At 39.0% G+C, this 23,089-nt stretch overlaps 1 protein-coding gene across 4 annotated transcripts in view; it reads right to left on the bottom strand.

Moving 5' to 3' along the window:
* The window catches only part of ATP9B (ATPase phospholipid transporting 9B (putative)), a 273,460-nt gene that overhangs the window by 186,922 nt on the left and 63,449 nt on the right, over window positions 1-23,089 (bottom strand). For all 4 annotated transcript variants that reach the window (XR_014018324.1, XM_081263198.1, XM_081263199.1 and 1 more), the window contains exon 6: window positions 1,577-1,635. Coding sequence is in view for 3 of the 4 variants with exons in the window: in XM_081263198.1 (XP_081119324.1) it covers window positions 1,577-1,635 (59 nt within the window). In the remaining variant the exon portion in view is untranslated. The remainder of the gene's footprint in view (window positions 1-1,576; window positions 1,636-23,089) is intronic.

The raw sequence follows: 23,089 nt of genomic DNA, 5'->3' as shown, positions 1-23,089 counted from the left end.
CAAGGAGCTATTCCATAATGCCAGCAACCCTTCAATTCCTCTAAGCCACCCTCAAAAACATCAACTCTACTCTTGAAACATCAAATAGCTTGAAATTCCCTAAAGGAGCCACATTTTGTAATGCCAATAGCCCTTTCAGGCTTACCTGAAATAGCCTCCTTCTCTTTTTTATTTATCACACCATATTTAAAATATAACCAAAAACTCTGTGCTACAGCATATGTGTAGCATGTACAAGGCCCTGAGTTCAAGGCCCAGAATCAAAAAGTAAAGTATAATTAAAGGTATTTAAATAACATGGCCATCAATATAGCAAACACACAGCCTATGACAAAAGCAGGGAAAATTAGCAAAATTCACATGACTAACAGGCTGAGTAATCTCTCTAGTCAGAATCTGTCCTATATAAATGTACAAAGACAAATGTATAAGGATGGTCACCACTACATTCTATAATAGCAAAAGAAAAAAGGAGGCTTTCCAAAAAATGGAATGAATAAAAGGCCAGTAACTGATAGCATCCACACATCTGAAAACTAGGTAAATGACAAAACAATGTCTGCGTATCCCATCATATAAAATCAAATCACAAAGCCAACCACAACCTATGCATAGAATAATGTAAAAACAGCCTTTCAGTGGGAGGAGGCAAAGAGGATTGCCCATGTGGTCAGACACCAGCTGACCCCACAGGTTCAGACTACTCTATAGAAGGCCTGATGGGAAAGTGTCCTAGAGAGTTATTGAAAACCTGGCCTAGAGCCTAAAAAAAAGTCTCCAGGAATGTTAAAGGAGAAAGTACACAGCAAGTATGAACTCTAGAGGGGAGGATGCCCAATGCACAAACGTAGCAGGACAAGGGAAGGGCTGCACTTGAGCCAGTCTTCCTTCTGCAGATCATCAGCAATTCTGACAATCTCCACTCCTGACCTCTGCTGGGTTTTCATGACTACTTCCTACAGTCAGCTACACTTGTTTCTTTTCTAGTGCTCTTCTACTTGCCTTTACCTTTCCCTCTTTAAAGTTTTTAAACCATAAGAACCATATCCAATAATTACAGACGATATAACTATCTACACAAGAAGTTCCAAAAACTGAAATAGAGTATTATTAACATGTTCTAATATGACTTTGAGGTCAAATGAAATAATCCTCAAAATGCATTATTAACAGTTAACAAACATCTTATTTCAGTCAAAATATGACTATACCTATATACATTAAAATACACTAGTAATACAGAATGTACAAACATCTAGATTTTTGTTCAAGTACATCAAATCTTACATAAAGATATTAGGATTTAAAACACCTGTCTCAAATAATTTCACTAAGATTCAAAAGTTGGGGCTGGGGTTGTAAATCAGTGATAGAACACTTGCCTCACATGTGTGAAGCCGTGGGTTCGATCCCCAGCACCACATAAAAAATAAATAAATAAACAAGTAAAAATAAAGATATTATGTCCATCTACAACTGAAAAAAAATTTTTTAAAAATTCAAAAGTTACTCGTAATAAAGCTAAATGTTAATGACGGTATATACATAGATCTAAAATATATTAAAATGCATCAACCTTTTCCACTATGATGAGGTCTCCAACTTGTATGTCTGAACTCTTAACTTGCACTTTACCTTAAAAAGAAGAAGAAGTACAATCAACTCAAGGAAACAATGGCACACCAGAGATCAACGTTGAATTGACAGATATTTTAAAATAACTCTAAGGCAAAATCAATGAAATAAATGCAAACACCAGGAATTTGTCTATGTTCAACTCATACTTTCAAAGTAGATTTCATATAGACACTGTCACTCATAATTAACTTCTGTAGTAAACACAAATAATTAACTATCCCACTTTTTTTTTTTAAAGCTGAGAATTTTCTTGTGGTCATTGGAAAAGGTGTACCATTTGGAAGGGTCTTCCTGTACTCTGTCAGTGTTAAAGCTTCCAATGATGAAAAACATTACTCAATAAAATAACGTGACAACTAAAGCTGAAAAACATGGATATATAAAAGTCCTTAAATTAATATCATACATGACACTGGCACAAACCTCACAGGCAAAATAAATAAAGCAATAATATATAAAATCATCCTCTACTGGTAGCTTTACCAGCACAGGACAGAACTTAGAAGAACGCCTGTTTTAATTATCATGAGTATGGTTACTTCAAGCTTTCATCTTGTTCTCAGGACTGTTTATAGCCAAGTGTCTGACCCCAGGCCCTGAGTATACTCCACAGAACTCTGTCATTTTCAACTTCATCTTCTTTCGTAACTATATAATTCATTCTTCCTTCTCACTATTTACATTCTTTGTAATGGACACATTAAAAAATGAGAGAAAAACACCAGGAGTCATAAGATGTAATAAATATAGTAAATACATTTAAAATACTTTGAAACAAAAAAAACCACACTTTTTATTCCTTAATTAAGATCTTAAATTCCCAAGAAAGGTTTATTATTCTGTTATATGGTGACACACAGCATATATTTAATAGCCTTTGATTTTTTATTACTTATATAATAAGTGACTGCTACTCTTTTCTATGGAACAACCTTGTAATTTTGCTTAAGGAAAAAAGTTCAGGGCAAATGATAGCATCAAAAGTTCTCAAACTGTTAATATTATTACACTATGAACAAAATATTAGAATACTAAGCCAGGCACAGTACCATGTGCCTGTAACCCAAGGTACTTGGGTGGCTGAGGCAGGAGGATCCCTTGAGATCAGGAGTTCAAGACCAGCCTGGGGAACACTGCAAGATCCCATCTCAAAAAAAAAAAAAGAAAAGAAAAGAAAATATCAGAAGGTTAAATAATGGGCCGCTCACAAAACAGTGTGGCCATCTGCTCCAAGTCTGCTCAGCTATAGGATACATTTCTAAATGCTGAAGACAGTCAAGCTATTTTAACAGGTACTAACTTCTTGAATACTGTCAACCTACATTCAGGGGACTACAGACATTTCCTTCAGTGCCTCTGCCACCACCTGAACTCAGTGACTTCTCATCCTTGGCCAGAGAACTTTCAGGACACTGAACAGAAGAGACCCGCTCTCCACAATCTGCCACCTGCTCTCCACAATCTGCCTGCTGGTGAAGGCCCAGCAACACTGACCTTTTTCTGCCTCATTCTAACAGCCCATGCCTTATGCTAGGAATTTGCTAGGAATTTGATTTCGGGTCAACCCTTGGTTAACTGAGCTGCTAGCTTGTCACATGTAATGTTACAGGTAGGAGAGTGAAAACAAACTTACAACTCAGAGCATATTTAAGGCACAACTGGTCCATAGAGCTCAATACAGTTTGTTTAGGAACTTCGAGGTAATTTTAAGAGCACACTTTAGAAGGAAGCTCCAACAAAGATACCTCAATGTCAATGCTACCACTGAAGCTAATGGCACTTTTTTCTTTGAACATCATATTCCATTTATTCCAAGTAATGCTCACAATGTCATACAGTACTGGCCTGTTACTTTTTAATGAAACAGGTAAGGTTTGGAGGTGTGACCCAATGGTAAGAGCACCTGCCTACATTGTTTCAGGCCATGGGTTCAATCACCTGCGCTACCAGAAAACAAAGAAAAAGAGTTAATAGTGATAACAATAATACTCTCTACTCCAAACCATTTCAATTATGTCCTCCTTCCAGAAAAAAAAAAAAAAATGTTCCCTGACACTGTATTTCAAAAGCCAAAAAGCTGAGATTCTCCCCCAAGAAGGGAAGCTTCCATGTGACTTTTGCCATGAACGAAGCTAAAGGGGCTCTTCTACAGGAAGTCCTAAGTACAATACACAGCAGTCCAGCATGCTGCTCGATGATGTGCCCCATATACAAAGAATATGGCACTAAAAGGGCTCCATTTCTATGACTTCCCTAATTCAATCTGAATACCAAATGATGCAATTTAGAAAACAGGATTAGGTTTATCCTCCCTCAAAAACCTCCATTATTAGGTAATGTTATTAGAAGATAACTCATATATGTATCATAGCATAGAAGTTCTTTACAACTGTCCCTCACATTAACTTCTGGGCTATACCTGCTATCAACCTTCCTGCTGCTCCTGCTCTATCCCACCAGCACAGCATTCTACAATGGTGTGCTCTCCCTTGCTTCCTTCTGCTGCCTGGAACACATGCCCTTCACTTGTCCATCAAGACCCCTCCCTTCCAGACCACCTCGACCACAAAACTAACATAAACTCCATGAACACACTACTAAATAACATGTGAAGATGTTAAAAATATTCAAATACGAGCATCTATTAAATTTCATATCCTGTGAATGGTTCAAAGCATTAATTAAAATGAACTCTCATGGCATCTAATAAATACTTACTTTGGAAATGCACATCCAAAATCGGAGGTCTTTCAAAACCAAAAAAGGAACAGATATTCAATCTCCCCCTTCTTCCCCCACATTCTTTTATTTGTTCATTAGGGTACACATAATGGTAGAATGTGTTGTTAAACATTAGTACATGCACACAAAATAAGAATAAAATTTGGCCAATAACCCTTCCTAGCACTTCCCACCTTCCTCCCCTCTTCCCAACCCCTGGATCTCCTTCTTTGATCTACTGATCTCACTTTGCTTTTCATGCAGTCACCCAAATTCATTTCCTATTCATTCACTAGCTTTTACAAATGAGAGAAACTATTGATTGACCTTCTAAACCTAACATAATGGTCTCCAGTTCCATCCATTTTCCTACAAATTATATAATCTCAATTTCATTATTGCTAAATAAAATTCCATTTGGTACATATATATTTTCTTTACCCATTCACCCACTGACAGGCACCTAGTCTGGTTCTATAATTTGGTTACTCTGGTTTATCCTGCTATAAACATTGGGTATGCCTGTACTACTCTAGTATGCTGACTTTAATTCTTTAGGCTAAATACCAAGGAGTGGTATAGCTGGGTCATGTGGTGGATTCACACCTAGTCTTTTGAGGAACCTGGTTTCCATAGTGGTTGTACAAATTTACAGTTACATAATTACAACTTTTTTTCCACATCCTCTCCAACATTTATTATTATTTGTATTCTTGATGACTGCCATTCTGACTGGTTCGAAAAGAATTCTCAGTATAGTTTTGATTTGCATTTCTCTAATTGCTAACAGTATTGACCATTTTTTCATGTATTTGTTGGCCACTTGTATTTATTGTTTTGAGAACAATGTATTTAATTCACTTGTCCATTTATTATTTGGGTTACCTGGATTTTTTGATATTTTTTGAGTTCTTTATATATTCTAGATATTAATCCTCTGTCGGAATAGCTAGCAAATATTTTTCTCCCATTCTGTATGATCTCTCTTCAGATTCTTAACTGAATTCTTTGCTGAGCAGGTTTTTTTTTTTTTTTTTGGTTTTTTTATTCATTTATTTATATGGGGTGCTGAGGTTTAAACCCAGTGTCTCACACAAACACTCTAGGCAAACACTCTACCACTGAGCCACAACCCCAGTCCAAGTTTTTTTTTTTTTTTTGATGCATCCTATTTATTAATTCTTGGCATTATTTCCTGAGCTTTAGGGGTCCTACTGAGAAAGTTGTTGCCTGTGCCTATATGCTAAAGTATTGATCCTACATTTTCTTCTAGAAGTTGCATAGTTTCTGATCTAATTTCTATGTTTTTGATCCACTTTTTTGTTGACTTTTGTGCAGGGTGAGACATAAGGACAGACTTTCCTAATTGTACATAAGAATACCCTGTTTTTCTACCACCATTTCTTTAAAGAGGCTCTCTTTTCTTAAATGTGTGTTTTTGGCACCTTTGTCAAGAAGCAGATGAGTGTAAATGTGCAGGTTTGTCTGTTTTCTATGCTCTAGCATTGTTCTGTTTGTCTGTTTTTATACCAGTATCATACAGTTTTTGTATTATGGTCTGTAGTAAAATTTGAAGTCAGGTATTTTAATACCTTGAGCATTGCTTTTTTGGTTTAGAATTGCTTTGGCTATTCTGGGTCTTTTATTCTTTCAAATAAATTTTAGGACTCTTTTCAGTGAAGTGGTATTCTGATGGGGTCTGCATTGAATTTTTATATTGCTTTTGGTGATAGTCATTTTAACAATATTGCCTATCTATGAACATGGGAGGTCTTCCCATCTTCTGAGGTCTTCTTCCATTTCTTTCTTCAGTGTTCTATAGTTTTCATGGTAGAGGTCTCTCATCACCTTGTTAGATTTATTTCTAAGGTTTTTTTTGGGGGGGTGGGGGGGTTTGTTTCCAATTTCTTTCTCAGCAGATGTGAACATCTTTTATCTTTCACCAGATTTTAAAGGAAATGCTTTCAGTTTTTCCCCATTTACTATGAGGGTGGCTTTGGGGTTTTTGTGTATACCCTTTATCTTGGAAGGTTTTTATTTCCGATTGATATATAGCTTTCCTAGATATAGCAATCTTGATTGATAATTATTTTCTTTCAGGACTTGGAATACAACATTCCAAACCCTCCTGATATTCAGAGTTTGGGCTGAGAAATTAGAAGTGATTTTGACTGGCTTGCCTTTCAATGTGACCTTTTCTCTTGAGGCTTTTAAAACTGTGTCCTTTTTCTGCATGTCAGGCATTTTAAGTGGTTTTTCTTTCATCTTGGCTATTAGGATTTCTGAATGCCTCCTTATCTGGATGTCCATCTCATTCTCAAACTTTCGAAAATTTTCTCCAATTGTTTCCCTAAAGAGGTTATATATCCCGTTAGCATGCATCTCATAACTCTCAACTCCAAATTGTCTTAATGGCTTCTTAATATTGTCTCACAGTTCTTACATATTCTGATCATGGTTACTTATTTTCTTTTTGTCCAGATCTTTTTCAATAATTCTTATCTTCTTATTGAATTTCTCATTCATATCCTATACTGACTTCCTTAATTTATTTAGTTTTTCTGTGTGCTCTTGGATTTCATTAATCATTTTTATAATCATTCTTTTGAATTCTTTATCTGGTAGTGCATCCATTTCAATATCTTCAGATTTTGAATTATGAACTTTCACAAGGTGTCACATTACCTTGTGTTTTTTTTTCCCCCCTTATTTCTTTCACTCCTGTGTTGGGTTTCATGCATCAATTGGGATAGATTTCTCTTCTACTCCTTTGTGTGGGCCTTTGTAGGCACAGCCCTCCTACCCCCCAGGACCAAATTATCCTAAAGTGATCTAGATTTGAAACGCACCCTCAGAGGTGTGGTATCCACAGCCTTTGTGTAAACTCTGCTTTTGCTATAGCAGTAGATATTTGCACATGGTACCTAAAAGCCCACCCCTAGCCATTCCTACTTGGGGCCTCGTCATTGGTTTGAGTTTCTGTCACTGCTATTTTTTATACTGAAGTATAGCTGATGTTTGAGTGCCGTCAATTCATGGGTGGAGCAATGTACACTGTCTTTGGCAGTTTTGTTCAGCCAACAGTGTCTATGAGATCTACAACATATTAATTATCACAAAAATAGGAATGGTGGGGTCAGCAATTGTCAACCGCAAAAACAATAAATAACCATAAACTAGATCTGGCATTAAAGCAAACAACAGGTGTCAACTATGTCATCCACAGAAGTAATAATTGCAACAACATGAATGGTTGGGGTAAGAATTACACAAACCAATTGATAGTAAAAATACAGTTAAGAGAAAGGAAAATGTGATAGAAAGGTAGAAGAGAATTTACAATGTCCAAACAGTGAACAGAGAATGCAGAGGAGATGTAGTAAGTGATGCTCATAAGAAAGGAGGAGAAAAAATTGAAAAAACAAAGTAAAGGAGGAGAAATAGGAAGAACAAGAGAATTTGGCTGTTAGCAGAAGAAAGGAGAGAAAGAGAAATACAACAAAACAAAACCCAAATAAAATAAGCAAACCAAAAACCCTAACCCTCAAAGACCAAAAAAAAGTATACCTAAATAAATGCTAAAATGAGGGCTGGGGTTGTGGCTCAGTGGTAGAGTGTTTGCCTAGCATGTGTGAGGCACTGGGTTCTATCTCAGCACCATATAAAAACATATAAACAAAATAAAGGTATTGTGTCCATTTACAACTACAAAACTTTTTAAATGCTAAAATGAAAAAATAATATAAATAATTTACTAGTGTATTTTAATGTATATAGGTATAGTCATATTTTGACTGAAATAAGATGTTTGTTAACTGTTTATAATGCATTATCAGGATTATTTCATTTGACCTCAAAGTCATATTAGAACATGTTAATAATACTCTATTTCAGTTTTTGGAACTTCTTGTGTAGATAGTTATATTGTCTGTAATTATTGGATATGATTCTTATGGTTTAAAAACTTTAAAGAGGGAAAGGTAAAGGCAAGTAGAAGAGCACTAGAAAAGAAACAAGTATAGCTGACTGTAGAAAGTAGTCATGAAAACCCAGCAGAGATCAGGAGTGGAAATAATAAATATGTATATATATGGTCATGAACAAAAGATTCTTCACTGAGGTCGTCAAAATAGTCAACAAGAACGGATGTTCACTGCCTATTCCCAACTGTGTCCTTTCTGCTTCTTCTTGGGCTATGTATTGAGGAGGGGAGAGAGAGAGTATGTGCACAAGGCCTGAGCTGTTATTAACCCCTTCCTCTTTCTGTGTTGCTCACCAAGCTGTGAGTTGCAGTAGCCTAAGACTGAAGCTAGGTGAAATAGCTCTCAGCCTCCCTTCTTACCTGTATAGAGTAGGACAGACAGAGTAGGAAGTACAATCAGTTGTAGTTTTTTTTTTTTTAAATGTGATTCTGCAATCTGTATTTGGGGTAAAAATGGGAGTTCATAACCCACTTGAATCTAATGTATGAAATATGATATGTCAAGAGCTTTGTAATGTTTTGAACAACCAATAAAAAAAAAAAAGAAAAAAAATCAGTTGTAGTTTTGTATGCACAGACAGCAGAATTGTTGTTTTTTGTTTTGTTGTTATTTTCTTTTTTGTTTTGGTTACTCAGGGTCTGAGTAAGGCAGGTCGGGAGATGACAAGCAGAAGGCAGAGAGCCGCTGCAGAGAGTCGGGGCAGAGAGCCGCTGCAGAGTTCTATGAAGGGATTCCTAAAAGCTGGGCTTAGGTCTAATTAGGCCCTGGGACTGTTTTGGGTGGTATCTGCTCGAAGACAGTAGATCAACACACGCGTAGGGCCAGGGGGATGCCAATCTCTGCTGGGAGTCTGGATCCCAGAGAATTCTACCTGTGGGCAGGGGAGCCAATCCTCCACACACTCTACTGCCCAAGGAAACAGCCTTTCCAGGCTTAGTCCCTAAGTGCATTCACACCCACCTTTTCAAGACTGCCAACTCTCTTCAGCTGGTCATGCAAACAACCAGACTCTTCATTTTTTTCTGACTTGAATCCCCCTGAGTACGATCTTCTCTGTGCCTGTTTCATTCATGTTCTGCTATAAACACCCTAAGCCACCTATCAGGCACTTGCTGGGACAGTCTAGCAGGGTTTACTATGACCTACTGGCTCCCCCAGCAGCAGCTACAGTGTGGCCTCCTTAAGATGACCCCCACCCTCAGCTCTCCACTGCCAGTTGAGAAATACAGAGCATTTTTCAAACACCATGGTGCAGCCTCTGGATCAGCTAAGTTCAGGCTGCTTTTCTGACCTCAGATTTTTCCAAATCTGCTTGTTGTGTTTTCTCTCAGTGTTATCCCTTCCCTCTATAGTGAGCCAGTGCCACTGCCATGACCAGCTAAGTTCCAATGTACTTTTTTTTCTTTGTTCAATGCAATGTTTCTGAGTCTCTGAAACACTCTGACTATCCAATACTGAATTTTAGTGAAATACCTCTTCCACCTTTCTCACTGTGAAAGATACTCCCACTGCTTGAATCCCAGACCCTGAACAACTAGGAATACATTCTGAATCACTCCCAATCTACTCTGAATGAGTGAAAATCACTCAATGTCATAATTTATTATTAGCATATTATTAAGAGCACATCTACTAGACGCAGATATCATCAATGAAGAAAAAAACATATTCATTACTTATATCCTAACAAAAAAGGCACAAGATGGTATGAATGGGAAATAGGCAACTTTTAAAACAGAAACTTAGCACATACATGGAGTGTTATATGATTAAAAGGTGCTGCTGCCTTGGATGGACCACGTTCCAGCACATGAGTCTAAGTGAAGCTAAGTTCCACCTGCACACCTACATAGAGAGTCAGAGTGCCATTCCCACCCACAAAGAAGCTCATTCAGATTCAGATGGATTTTCCAGGATGCAAAGAATTGAAAACACAAATAAAATCCAAAATAGGACAAGCCTCCCTAGGAGAGAAGGAACCCACTGATGTCTTCACAGCAGAAGGGAGAGGACATGGGAAGCATGAGAACAACTGGACCTTTGTCAGCTCTAAAGATGCATGAAGCCTGCCACACAGTTTACCCCAAGGGTCACAGACAAAAGGGCCATCTGCACCTGTGTCCCCAAACATGGGTTCGAGGCAAGAGAGCAGAGCCTCAGAGTCTTCTACCTGAGTCTGAGAAGGGGTGAGCAAGAAAAGTCAGAAGCCCAGCTGCCCCTCCTCCCAACAGTACTAGGCCCAGTGTGGTGGTGCACACCTTTAGTCCCAGGGACTCAGGAGGCAGGAGGTTCGAGGTCAGCCTCAGAGACTTAGCAAGACTGTCTCAAATTAGAATTTAAAAAGGGCTGGGGATGTGGCTCGATGGTAAAGCACCCTGAGATTCAATCCTTAGTACCCTCCCCATGCCAAAAAAACAATATTCCAATGGCACTATAGTAGAGGCCTCACCATGACAAACTTATACAGAAAGGGTGGAAAGAAAGAATTATCACTAAATGTTTTGCAGATTACATGATCATCCACATAGAAAATTCTAAAAATCTATAAAAACATCGAGAACAGAATGAATCATTTTGAAACTTCACAGGAAACAAAAATAAAATATAAAAATCAACTTCATATGGAAAAATGAAATCTTAGAACAATATAATTTACAGTAACATCCAAAAATGTAAAGTTCTGAGGGTTGAATGAGACAAAATATATGGAAAACTTCTTTATAAAAAACTATGAAACAGAGACTGGAGTTGTGCCTCAGTGGTAGAGTGCCTGCCTAACATGTGTAAGGCACTGGGTTCAATTCTCAGCACCACATAAAAATAAATAAAATAAAGGTACTGTGTCCATCTATAAAAGAAAATACTTAAAAAAAAAACTATGAAACATTGCTAGAATTAGAGAATTTTCTCCAAAATTGAACTAAAAAAAATAAAATCCCAATCAAAATCCAATCAGGATTTCTGTAGAAACTTACAGGTTGATTCAAACAACGAAATACAAAGGATCTCAATCAACCAAAACAAATCTTAAAAAGGGAAAAACAAAGCTAGACCTCCATGACCACTCTGAAGCCCCAGTGATTAGGTCAGTGTGCTGGTGGTAAAGAGACCAATGGAAGAGCAGGTATCTGGGCATGCAGCCCTAGGAAGCAACACAAGAAGGTGATGGCAAAGGTGCTGGGAACCACAATCCCACCTCACAGAAGGAACTCAAGACTCAAGTACCCAAATGTGAATTCTGAAGTAATCAGGCTTCTAGGAAAGGAGCTCAGGAATCTCTCTCTGAATCCTATAGCCCGAGAAGGTTCAGGGCAAGGACACAGAAAGCACTAACCATGTAAGAAAAAAGTGATGAATTAGACTTCATCAATGTTCAACAATTCTTCTAAAAGACATGCTGGACTAGAAGGAAATATTCACAACAAACATATCTGACCAAGGACTTCTAGCTAGGGTATGTAACATGAACTCCCACTGCACAACACTAAAATAGAAAAGCTCAATTCTTAAAAAGCAACGAACATGTACATACACTTCACAAGAACAGATGAGCTTTGAAAATGTACTCAGGGCCGTCATCATCAGGGACACACATTCTCCATGGTTACCAAGCATAGTTCTCTGGCCCCATATGTGAGGGTTAAAAACAGGGTGGGAGCTGGGCACACAGTGATGAACATCTGTAACCCCAGTGACTTAGGAGACAGGCAGAAAGATCACAATTTCCAGGCCAGCCTCAGCAACTTAGGAGGGCCCTGAGCAGCTCAGCAAGACTGTCTCAAAAAATAAAAAGGACTGGGGATGTAGTTCCAGCAAAGGGGTCCAGCAGTAAATACTCAGTACCAGAAAACAAAAACAGGGGTGGGTGGGATGCCAAAGATCATACTACCTCCACCACTCAGATCCCAAATGTACAACAACTTTGGGAAAATATCAGTCTTTTTAAAAACTTATATATTTATCCATCCTGAAATCAAGAAATCCCATTTATAGGTGTATATCCAACAGAAACAATAATTTATGTCCACAACAGATGAAAACATCCATCAGGGTTTTATTCATAAGGATCATAATGGAAACTGCCAAGCTGCCAAGCGCCCATCTTAAGCAGAGCAGATGACTATGCAATGAGAAGCTATTCAGCCATCAAAAGGAAGGCGACCAGTCTATGCAACATCAGTACTATATTTCATAAGGACACTGAGTGAAAGAAGAAACACAACAGAATGCACACTATATGCTTCCTTTATATCAAGTACTAGAAAAAACAAAACCAAGCTATGAGGACCTCAAAACAGTGGCTGCTTCTGGCAGGGAGATGAATGGAAGGGGACAAGTTCAGAGATGATGGAAATATTCTGTACCTTTCTGGAGGGAAAGTTACATGGGTATAGACTATGTCGCTCTTTTAGTTACTAATTTCTCAGTAAAAGAAATTATTTCACAGTTTAAATTTCCACATTATCTGCTGGTGCACCATATGTGGAAACATGCTAACAATTGAAATAATCTCCAAAATATTTAAACAATAAACAGTTCTGTATTACCTTCTGTGTCACATATGAAATAAACTAAAAGAGGCTAATTCATCCTTGTATACACATTATAAAACCAAAGCCAACACTAATCAACCCATAATGAATAAACCCATTGTGGTCTACCAATGGTACTCAGCCAAGACAGATCAACTACTGATGTGAGCCACAACATTAACAGACCTCACAAACAAAAGCATATGCTAAGGGAAAGAAGCCAGATACAAAAGACTATGTGTTGTGTGATTCCACATGACAAGTGTCCATGAATGGCCCTTGTACAGAGTCAACAAGTAGACTGGCTGCTGCCTGGAACAGGCAAAAAAAAAAATGAGACAAAAATGCAAGATCTGAAAGGGTCAGATTACTCTTTCCAAGGGACTTAACACCTTCCCAAAACAATGTTTGGGAATGTGTATAGAAATATAAAAATACCCAGCACCCCAAAAGGTAAAATTCACAAAGACTGCATGCAAAAAAAGCAAGAACCCAGGACCCAAGTGAGGGGAGGAACCATTTAGTCAACACTGATGCACCATGCACAGGGCTACAATTAGCACGAGGACAGGAAAACAAATTAAAATTGTATTCCATGTACTTAAGAAGCTGAGGACATGTAGGATATAAAAAAAGATCCAAATCAAACTACCAGAATACAATGCTTGCCTAACTATTATAATAAAAACTACAGTGCTTGAGAAGAATGTCAAAGAAGCCTGGAAACAGACCATGAACCTATGCAGACATGAAAGGGTGGGGCATAGTGAACACTGGAAACAACAAAGACTAAGAATTGTCTATGTTAATGAAAACTCAATTCATGATTCAAGAAGCTTACTGAACTCTAAGCTTAAGAAACAAGAAGAAAAATAACACTAATGCACATCATAATCAAATTACTCAAAACCCTCGAAAAAAAGAAAATCTTAAAAGCAGACCTAAAGATAACAGCTAACCCTAAAAATAACAAAATATTGCTGAGGGTAATTTTAAAAGACCTAAAAATAAAGGGAAAGGGTGACCTTGCTTGCTCACAGGTCAGAAGACTCAACATTGTTAAGATGTTAATTCTTCCCCAATTTGAGCTATAGACTCAATGTAGTCCCAATCAAAAGTTTTTGTAGAAACTGACAAATTGTATCTGAAGTTATGCAGAAATACCCTTAGGCTAACCAGAAGGACTCTAAAAATGAAGAACAAATAATTAATATAAAGCAACAGTAGTCAAAAGAATAAAGCATTGAGATGGGGTTGTGGCTCAGTGGTGGAGCACTTGCCTAGCACATGTGAGGCACTGGATTCGATTCTCAGCATCATAAATAAATGAAATAAAGGTCCACTGACTACTAAAAAAAAAATTTTTTTTTTCTTTTAAAGAATAAAGCATTGATTCCTGAAGATGGCAGCGAAGGGAGTGCATCACCCCAGTGCGCCGCGTCACTGTGCGGTAGAAAGACGAGGAGAAACAGCTGAAGGCTATCTTGTTGGGAATTTCCAGTGAAATTGAGGTGCTCCAGAATCTAGTGGACGGATTTCCATCGCGCGAGGTTCGGGGCTGCGGGGGCACGGTCGCGGGCGATTTCTCCGCACGGAGGGTCGCATTGCCTGATCTGCGGACCGCCCCGCAGCTGGAGTCTGCGGTGCGCGCTGGGAAGCGGCGAGGTGCCGGAGCGGGAGTGCAGCGATTCAGATTCTGGGGGCTCCTGCCAGTGGTGCAATGGCCGTGCTTAGTGCTGAGTTCCAGCTTTGAGACAGAGGAGAGAAGCGGTCCAGTTCGATTCTCGACACCGGTCGGACCACGGAGGAGGACAGCAGCCGCCATCTTGGAGAGCTGATGTAATCATCCCTGTTTTCCACTGATCTCAGCTCATTCAGCTACGGAACAGGTGATTTCAGGCTGGTATTTGCCTGTGTATCGCAGACAGATCGCTCAGGCTCAGGGCTGGAGAACCTGTGGAGAATACTCCTTGGGGCTCGCTCCTGGCAAGGCGTGCGCCGGGCTCTGAGCGGCCGGATTCTGGTTCCCCGGGCTGCTTTGGCCCAGGGCTGGGGAACCCGCGGGGGCCGCTCCTTGGAGCCTGCTCCTAGCGGGGCGTGGCGGGAATCGCAGAGGCTGGGTTCTGGCTCCCGAAGCTGCTTTGGCCCAGGGCTGGGGAACCTGCGGTTAATGCTTCTCGGTCCGGGTCCTGTTGGGTGCTGTGGGGGCCAGGGGGGCAGAGTGGAGCTGCCACCTGCGCCCAGAGCAGGCCAAGTGACGCGCCAGCGTGGTATCACGACACCCCAACTGCAGCTGGGGCCGAAGAGTGTAGCCGCCCACGCCTGGAACAGGACCAGCGACCCGACGGCGCGGAAGCCAAGTCACCCCATTTGGAGTAGGGGCTGTGCAGAGCCGCCGTCTGAGCCTGCAAGGTAGGCAGACCGGCAACCCACTGGCAGGACAGGCCCGGTAGCCTGCCAGCGTGGTGGACAAGTAGCACCGAGGCAGTCACGTCACACTGGTTGGAGTGGGGGTGGAGCAGAGCCGCCGCCCGTGTCCGGAAAAGGCCCAGCGACCCGTTGGAGAGGCAGTCAGGTACCCCCACTGGGAGTGGGAGCTGAGCAGAACTGCCGCCCGAGCTCGCAAGGTAGGCAGACCTGTAACCCACCGGCGGAAAAGGCCTAGAGGCCTGCCAGCGTGGTAGACACATCACACCAATTGGAGTAGGGGCCGAGCAGAGCCGCTGCCGACATCCGGATCAGGACCAATGACCCAAGCGCGTGGTAGTTACATCACCACAATTGGAGTGGGGGCAGAGTAGAGCCGCCACCCGCGCCCGCAGGGTGGGTAGACCTGCGACCGACCAGCGTGGTAGACAGATCACCCTAATTAGAGGAGGAGCACAGCCACTAACTGCCCTGCAAGGGAGATTTCCCAACTATACAAGAGCAATATAAATAAATAGGGGGAAAATTTCAAAAACACAACATTTTCACCAAGCAGAAAGAAACGTGAGCAGTATGAAAAGACAAGGAAAGAAAAGACCACAAGCAATGCAGGTCAACTCAACTTTAGAAGAGGTAATAGCTGCAACAGATGGAATGTCAGATAAACAGTTCAGGATATACATGCTTCAGATGATCTGGAGTCTCAAGGAAGACATGAGACAGCAAAATCAGACAATGAAAGATCACTTTGACAAGGAACTACATAAACAAATCCAGGAAGTAAAAGATCAATTTCACAGGGAGATAGAGGTAATAAAAAACAAACAAATAGAAATCCTAGAAATGCAGGAAGCAATAAACCAACTTAAAAACTCAATTGAGAATACTACCAGCAGATTAGATCACTTAGAAGATAGAACATCAGACAATGAAGACAAAGTATTTCAACTTGAAAAGAACATAGACAGCTCAGCAAGTCTGCTAAGAAACATCCAAGCAGAACATCCAAGAAATATGGGATAACATTAAAAGACCAAACTTCAGAGTCATTGGGATACAGGAAGGCACATAGCGCCAATCCAAAGGAATAAACAATCTATTCAATGAAATAGTACGACAAAACTTCCCAGACTTGAAGAATGAAACAGAATCCCAAATCCTAGAAGCCTACAGGACGCCGAATGTGCAAAATCATAAGAGATCCACACCTAGACACATTATAAGGAGAGAATTTTAAAAGCTACAAGAGAAAGGAAGCAGATTACATTTAGGGGTAAACCAATCAGGATAACAGCTGATCTCTCAACACAGACTCTGAAAGCTAGAAGATCCTGGAATAACATATTTCAAACACTGAAAGAAAATAGGTTCCAACCAAGAATCGTGTATCCGGCGAAATTAAGCTTCAGGATGGAAGATGAAATTAAAACCTTCCACGATAAACAAAAGTTAAAAGAATTCGCAGCTAGAAAACCATCTCTTCAAAAAATCCTTGGCAAAACATTACAGGAAGAGGAAATGGAAAATAACATTGAAAACCAACAGTGGGAGGTAGGACAGTAAAGGGGGGAAAGCAATCAAAGAGGAAAACAAATCAGGTTTAGTAACATTAATAAACAAATATGGCTGGAAGAATAAACCATATCTCAATAATAACCCTAAATGTTAATGGCTTAAACTCACCAATTAAGAGACACAGGCTAGTTGAATGGATCACAAAACAAGACCCAACAATATGCTGCCTACAGGAGACGCATTTGATAGGAAAAAATATACACAGACTGAAGGTGAAAGGTTGGGAAAAATCATACCACTCATATGGACTGCGGAAACAAGCAGCAGTGTCCATACTCAATATCTAATAAAATAGATTTCAAGCCAAAGTTAATCAAAAGGGATAAAGAGGGACACTACATACTGCTCAAGGGAACCATACACCAACAAGACATAACAATCATAAATATATATGCCCCAAACAATGGTGCAGCTACGTTCATCAAGCAAACTCTTCTCAAGTACAAGAGTCTAATAGACCACCATACAATAATCATGGGAGACTTCAACACACCTCTCTCACCACTGGACAGATCTTCCAAACAAAAGTTAAATAAGGAAACTATAGAACTCAACAACACAATTAACAACCTAGACTTAATTGACATATATAGAATATACCACCCAGCATCAAGTAGTTACACTTTTTTCTCAGCAGCACATGGATCCTTCACAAAAATAGATCATATATTATGTCACAGGACAACTCTTAGACAATATAAAGGAGTAGAAATAATACCATGCATTTTATCTGATCATAATGGAATGAAACTGAAAATCAACGATAAAAGAAGGAAGGAAAAATCATGCATCACGTGGAGAATGAACAATAGGTTACTGAATGATCAATGAGTCATAGAAGACATCAAGGAGGAAATTAAAAAATTCTTAGAGATAAATGAAAACACTGACACAACATATCGGAATCTATGGGACACATTGAAAGCAGTTTTAAGAGGAAAATTCATTGCTTGGAGCGCATTCCTTAAAAAAAGAAAAAACCAACAAATAAACGATCTCATATATCATCTCAAAATCCTAGAAAAAGAAGAGCAAAATAACAGCAAAAGAAGTAGAAGGCAAGAAATAATTAAAATCAGAGCTGAAATTAATGAAATCGAAACAAAAGAAACAATTGAAAAAATTGACAAAACCAAAAGTTGGTTCTTTGAAAAAATAAATAAAATTGACAGACCCTTAGCCATGCTAACGAAGAGAAGAAGAGAGAGAACCCAAATTACTAGCATACGGGATGAAAAAGGCAATATCACAACAGACACTTCAGAAATACAGAAGATAATCAGAAATTACTTTGAATCCTTATACTCCAATAAAATAGAAGATAGTGAAGGCATCGATAAATTTCTTAAGTCATATGATCTACCCAGATTGAGTCAGGAAGATATAGACAGCCTAAACAGACCAATAACAATAGAGGAAATAGAAGAAACCATCAAAAGACTACCAACTAAGAAAAGCCCAGGACCGGACGGGTATACAGCAGAGTTTTACAAAACCTTTAAAGAGGAACTAACACCAATACTTTTCAAGCTATTTCAGGAAATAGAAAAAGAGGGAGAACTTCCAAAGACATTCTACGAGGCCAACATCACCCTGATACCTAAACCAGACAGAGACACTTCAAAGAAAGAAAACTACAGACCAATATCTCTAATGAACCTAGATGCAAAAATCCTCAATAAAATCCTGGTGAATCGGATTAAAAATCGTATCAAAAAAATTATACACCATGATCAAGTAGGATTCATCCCTGGGATGCAAGGCTGGTTCAATATACGGAAATCAATAAATGTTATTCACCATATCAATAGACTTAAAAATAAGAACTATATGATCATCTCGATAGATGCAGAAAAAGCATTCGACAAAGTACAGCATCCCTTTATGTTCAAAACTCTAGAAAAATTAGGGATAACAGGATCATACCTCAACATTGTAAAAGCAATCTATGATAAGCCACAGGCCAGCATCATTCTGAATGGAGAAAAATTGAAGGCATTCCCTCTAAGATCTGGTAGAAGACAGGGATGCCCTCTCTCACCACTTCTGTTCAACATAGTCCTCGAAACACTGGCCAGAGCAATTAGACAGACGAAAGAAATTAAAGGCATAAAAATAGGAAAAGAAGAAATTTAAATTATCACTATTTGCAGATGACATGATTCTATACCTAGCAGACCCAAAGGGTCTACAAAGAAACTATTAGAGCTAATAAATAAATTCAGCAAAGTGGCGGGATATAAAATCAACACGCATAAATCAAATGCATTCCTGTATATCAGCGACAAATCCTCTGAAACGGAAATGAGGACAACTACTCCATTCACAATATCCCCCCAAAAAATAAAATACTTGGGAATCAACCTAACAAAAGAGGTGAAAGACTTATATAATGAAAACTACAGAACCCTAAAGAGAGATATAGAAGAAGACCTCAGAAGATGGAAAAATATACCCTGTTCATGGATAGGCAGAACTAACATCATCAAAATGGCGATATTACCAAAAGTTCTCTATAGGTTTAATGCAATGCCAATCAAAATCCCAACAGCATTTCTTGTAGAAATAGATAAAACAATCATGAAATTCATATGGAATAATAAAAGACCCAGAATAGCAAAAACAATGCTAAGCAGGAAGTGTGAATCAGGCGGTATAGCGATACCAGACTTCAAACTATACTACAGAGCAATAGTAACAAAAACAGCATGGTACTGGTACAAAACAGGCGGGTGGACCAATGGTACAGAATAGAGGACACAGTAACCAATCCACAAAGTTACAACTATCTTATATTTGATAAAGGGGCTAAAAGCATGCAATGGAGGAAGGATAGCATCTTCAACAAATGGTGCTGGGAAAACTGGAAATCCATTTGCATCAAAATGAAACTGAATCCCTTTCTCTCGCCATGCACAAAAGTCAACTCAAAATGGATCAAGGAGCTTGATATTAAATCAGAGACACGGCGTCTGATAGAAGAAAAAGTTGGCTATGATCTACATATTGTGGGGTCGGGCTCCAAATTCCTCAATAGGACACCCATAGCGTAAGAGTTAACAACTAGAATCAACAAATGGGACTTACTCAAACTAAAAAGTTTTTTCTCAGCAAAAGAAACAATAAGAGAGATAAACAGGGAGCCTACATCCTGGGAACAAATCTTTACTCCACACACTTTCAGATAGAGCCCTAATATCCAGAGTATACAAAGAACTCAAAAAATTAGACAATAAGATAACAAATAACCCAATCAACAAATGGGCCAAGGACCTGAACAGACACGTCTCAGAGGAGGACATACAATCAATCAACAAGTACATGAAAAAATGCCCACCATCTCTAGCAGTCAGAGAAATGCAAATCAAAACCACCCTAAGATACCATCTCACTCCAGTAAGATTGGCAGCCATTAGGAAGTCCAACAACAACAAGTGCTGGCGTGGATGCGGGGAAAAGGGTACACTTGTTCATTGTTGGTGGGACTGCAAATTGGTGCAGCCAATTTGGAAAGCAGTATGGAGCTTTCTTGGAAAGCTGGGAATGGAACCACCATTTGACCCAGCTATTCCCCTTCTCGGTCTATTCCCTAAAGACCTAATAAGAGCATGCTACAGGGACACTGCTACATCGATGTTCATAGCAGCACAATTCACGATAGCAAGATTGTGGAACCAACCTAGATGCCCTTCAATAGATGAATGGATAAAAAAAATGTGGCATTTATACACAATGGAGTATTACTCTGCATTAAAAAATGACAAAATCATAGAATTTGGAGGGAAATGGATGGCATTAGAGCAGATTATGCTAAATGAAGCTAGCCAATCCTTAAAAAACAAATGCCAAATGACTTCTTTGATATAAGGGGAGTAACCAAGAACAGGGTAGGGACGAAGAGCTTGAGAAGAAGATTAACATTAAACAGGGACGAGAGGTGGGAGGGAAAGGGAGTGAGAAGGGAAATCGCATGGAAATGGAAGGTGATCCTCAGGGTTATACAAAATTACATATAAGAGGAAAGGAGGGGTAAGAGAAGAATAATACAAGTGGAAGAAATGATTTACAGTAGAGGGGGTAGAGAGAGAAAAGGGGAGGGGAGGTGAGGGGAGGGGAGGGGAGGGGAGGTGAGGGGAGGGGAGGGGAGGGGGGATAGTAGATAATAGGATAGACAGCAGAATACATCAGACACTAGAATGGCAATATGTAAATCAATGGAAGTGTAACTGATGTGATACAGCAATCTGTATACGGGGTAAAAATGGGAGTTCATAACCCACTTGAATCAAACTGTGAAATATGATATATTAAGAACTATGTAATGTTTTGAACGACCAACAATAAAAAAATAAAATAAAATAAAAAATAAAAAAATAAAGAATAAAGCATTTAAATAAAGGCAGACAAATAGACAATGGAGTGAAAAAGAGTCCAGAGTCAAACCCACACATGAAAAAGGACAAAGGCAAAGATGCAAGAAAAGAGTCATTTTCTTAAAGCAGAGCTAGCAGCAACAGAATATCCAAATGCAGGAAAAGAATTTGGACTCACAGTTTGCACCACATGTAAAAATTTATTCAAAATGGACATACACAAATGTAAATTCCAAAACTAAAAAACTTGTAAATGAAAATACAGAAACAGCAGAAAATCTTTTTCAACTTGGATCATGCAAATATGACCTTAGGACACAAAAGCACAATGATGAAAGTAAAATCTGGACTTCTTTGAATAGAAGATAAAAAGGGAAAAGACTGGTGAGAAGATAAATAAGCAATGAACTGGAGGCTGAAAAATAGATGGGAATCCCAGGTAGAGAAGGGAATGAGCTCGGGATTCAGGTCAGGCCAAGGGAGCCAAGGCAGCAGGAGCAAACCCATAACCAAACACCAAGGAGGCTTCCAGCCCACAGGTTCAGAAAGCCACAGCTCAGTGAAAGAAGGCACAGCTCGAGGCAGAGTGAAGAGGATGGCATCTGGGCACTGAATGCCAGAAACACAGTGCATGAAGGGTGAACATGAAAACAGAAGCCCTACATCCCAGAGCAAGGAATATGCAGGCTCTGAGGTGACTTCGAATTCTGCAGGTTTTCAAATCAAGTGACATCAACAAAGAAAATGGTCACTATAAGACTACTGCAGGTGGACACAAGGCTAGTTCTTCGAGGGAGATGAGAAGTCTCAGGGAGAATGTGTTCTGTATCCTTGAACTACGTTTTTCTTTAAATATAAATATCTTACTGAAGTTTCCTTCTGTTTGTTTTTAATTGCAAAAAAATGATGGTATGTATTTACAGAGTATAATATGATGTTTCAATACATGTACACAGTGTGTACAATTAACTCATATCCAGCATATCCATTGCCTCACATTTTATCATTTCATTGTTATAAGGATATTCAAAATCCTCTCTTCTAGCTATAAAAATTTTGAAATTTTCAATACAATGTTTTTAGCCATCTTCACCCTACTGTGCAATAAAGCACTTGAACTTATTCCTCCAGTAGTAACTCTAAACTCTCCCTATCCCCTTCTCCCCACTGTCATGCCAGCCTATTCTGGTAACCATTCTTCTACTTTCTACTTCTGTGAGATCAACTTCAGATTCAACATATGGGTGAGATCATGCCATATTTGTTTTTCTGTGTCTGGTTTATTTCAATTAGCATAATATCCTCCAGATTCATCTATGGTGCCACAAATGACAGGATTTCATTCTATTTTTATGGCTGAATATTACACTATTATGTGTGGGGGTCGGGGGCTTTCTTTATTCATTTATCTGCTTATGGACGCTTAGATGGACTGCATGTATTTGCAACTGATACCATAAAAACAAAAAAGTTTTATAAGGGACTACTATGAACAATTACATATCTACAAATTCAATAATCTAGAAGAAATTAATAAATTCCTGGACACATACTTCTATGACCATTTTAACTGATGCAGAAAAGTACTTAATAACATTAAATATTCTTCATAGTAAATTCACAACAAACAAGGTAAAGTAGGAGTGTTTCTCAACATAATAAAGGCCATATACATCAGGCTCACAACAAACATACCAAGACTGACTCATAAAGAATAGAAAATCTGAAGAGACCAACAACAAGTTAATGGTAACTTAAGTAAATCAGTAATGAAAAGTTTCCTTTCAAAGAAACCCAACGACCATATGGTTTCACTGCTGAACTCTACCAAACATTTTAT

This window comes from Spermophilus citellus (assembly GCF_964194105.1).
Source record: "Spermophilus citellus genome assembly, chromosome: 12".
In the NCBI taxonomy this organism is placed as follows: Eukaryota; Metazoa; Chordata; class Mammalia; order Rodentia; family Sciuridae; genus Spermophilus; species Spermophilus citellus.
The sequence above is the reverse complement of the archived record's forward strand: the minus strand, read 5'-3'. Positions and strand labels throughout refer to the sequence as shown.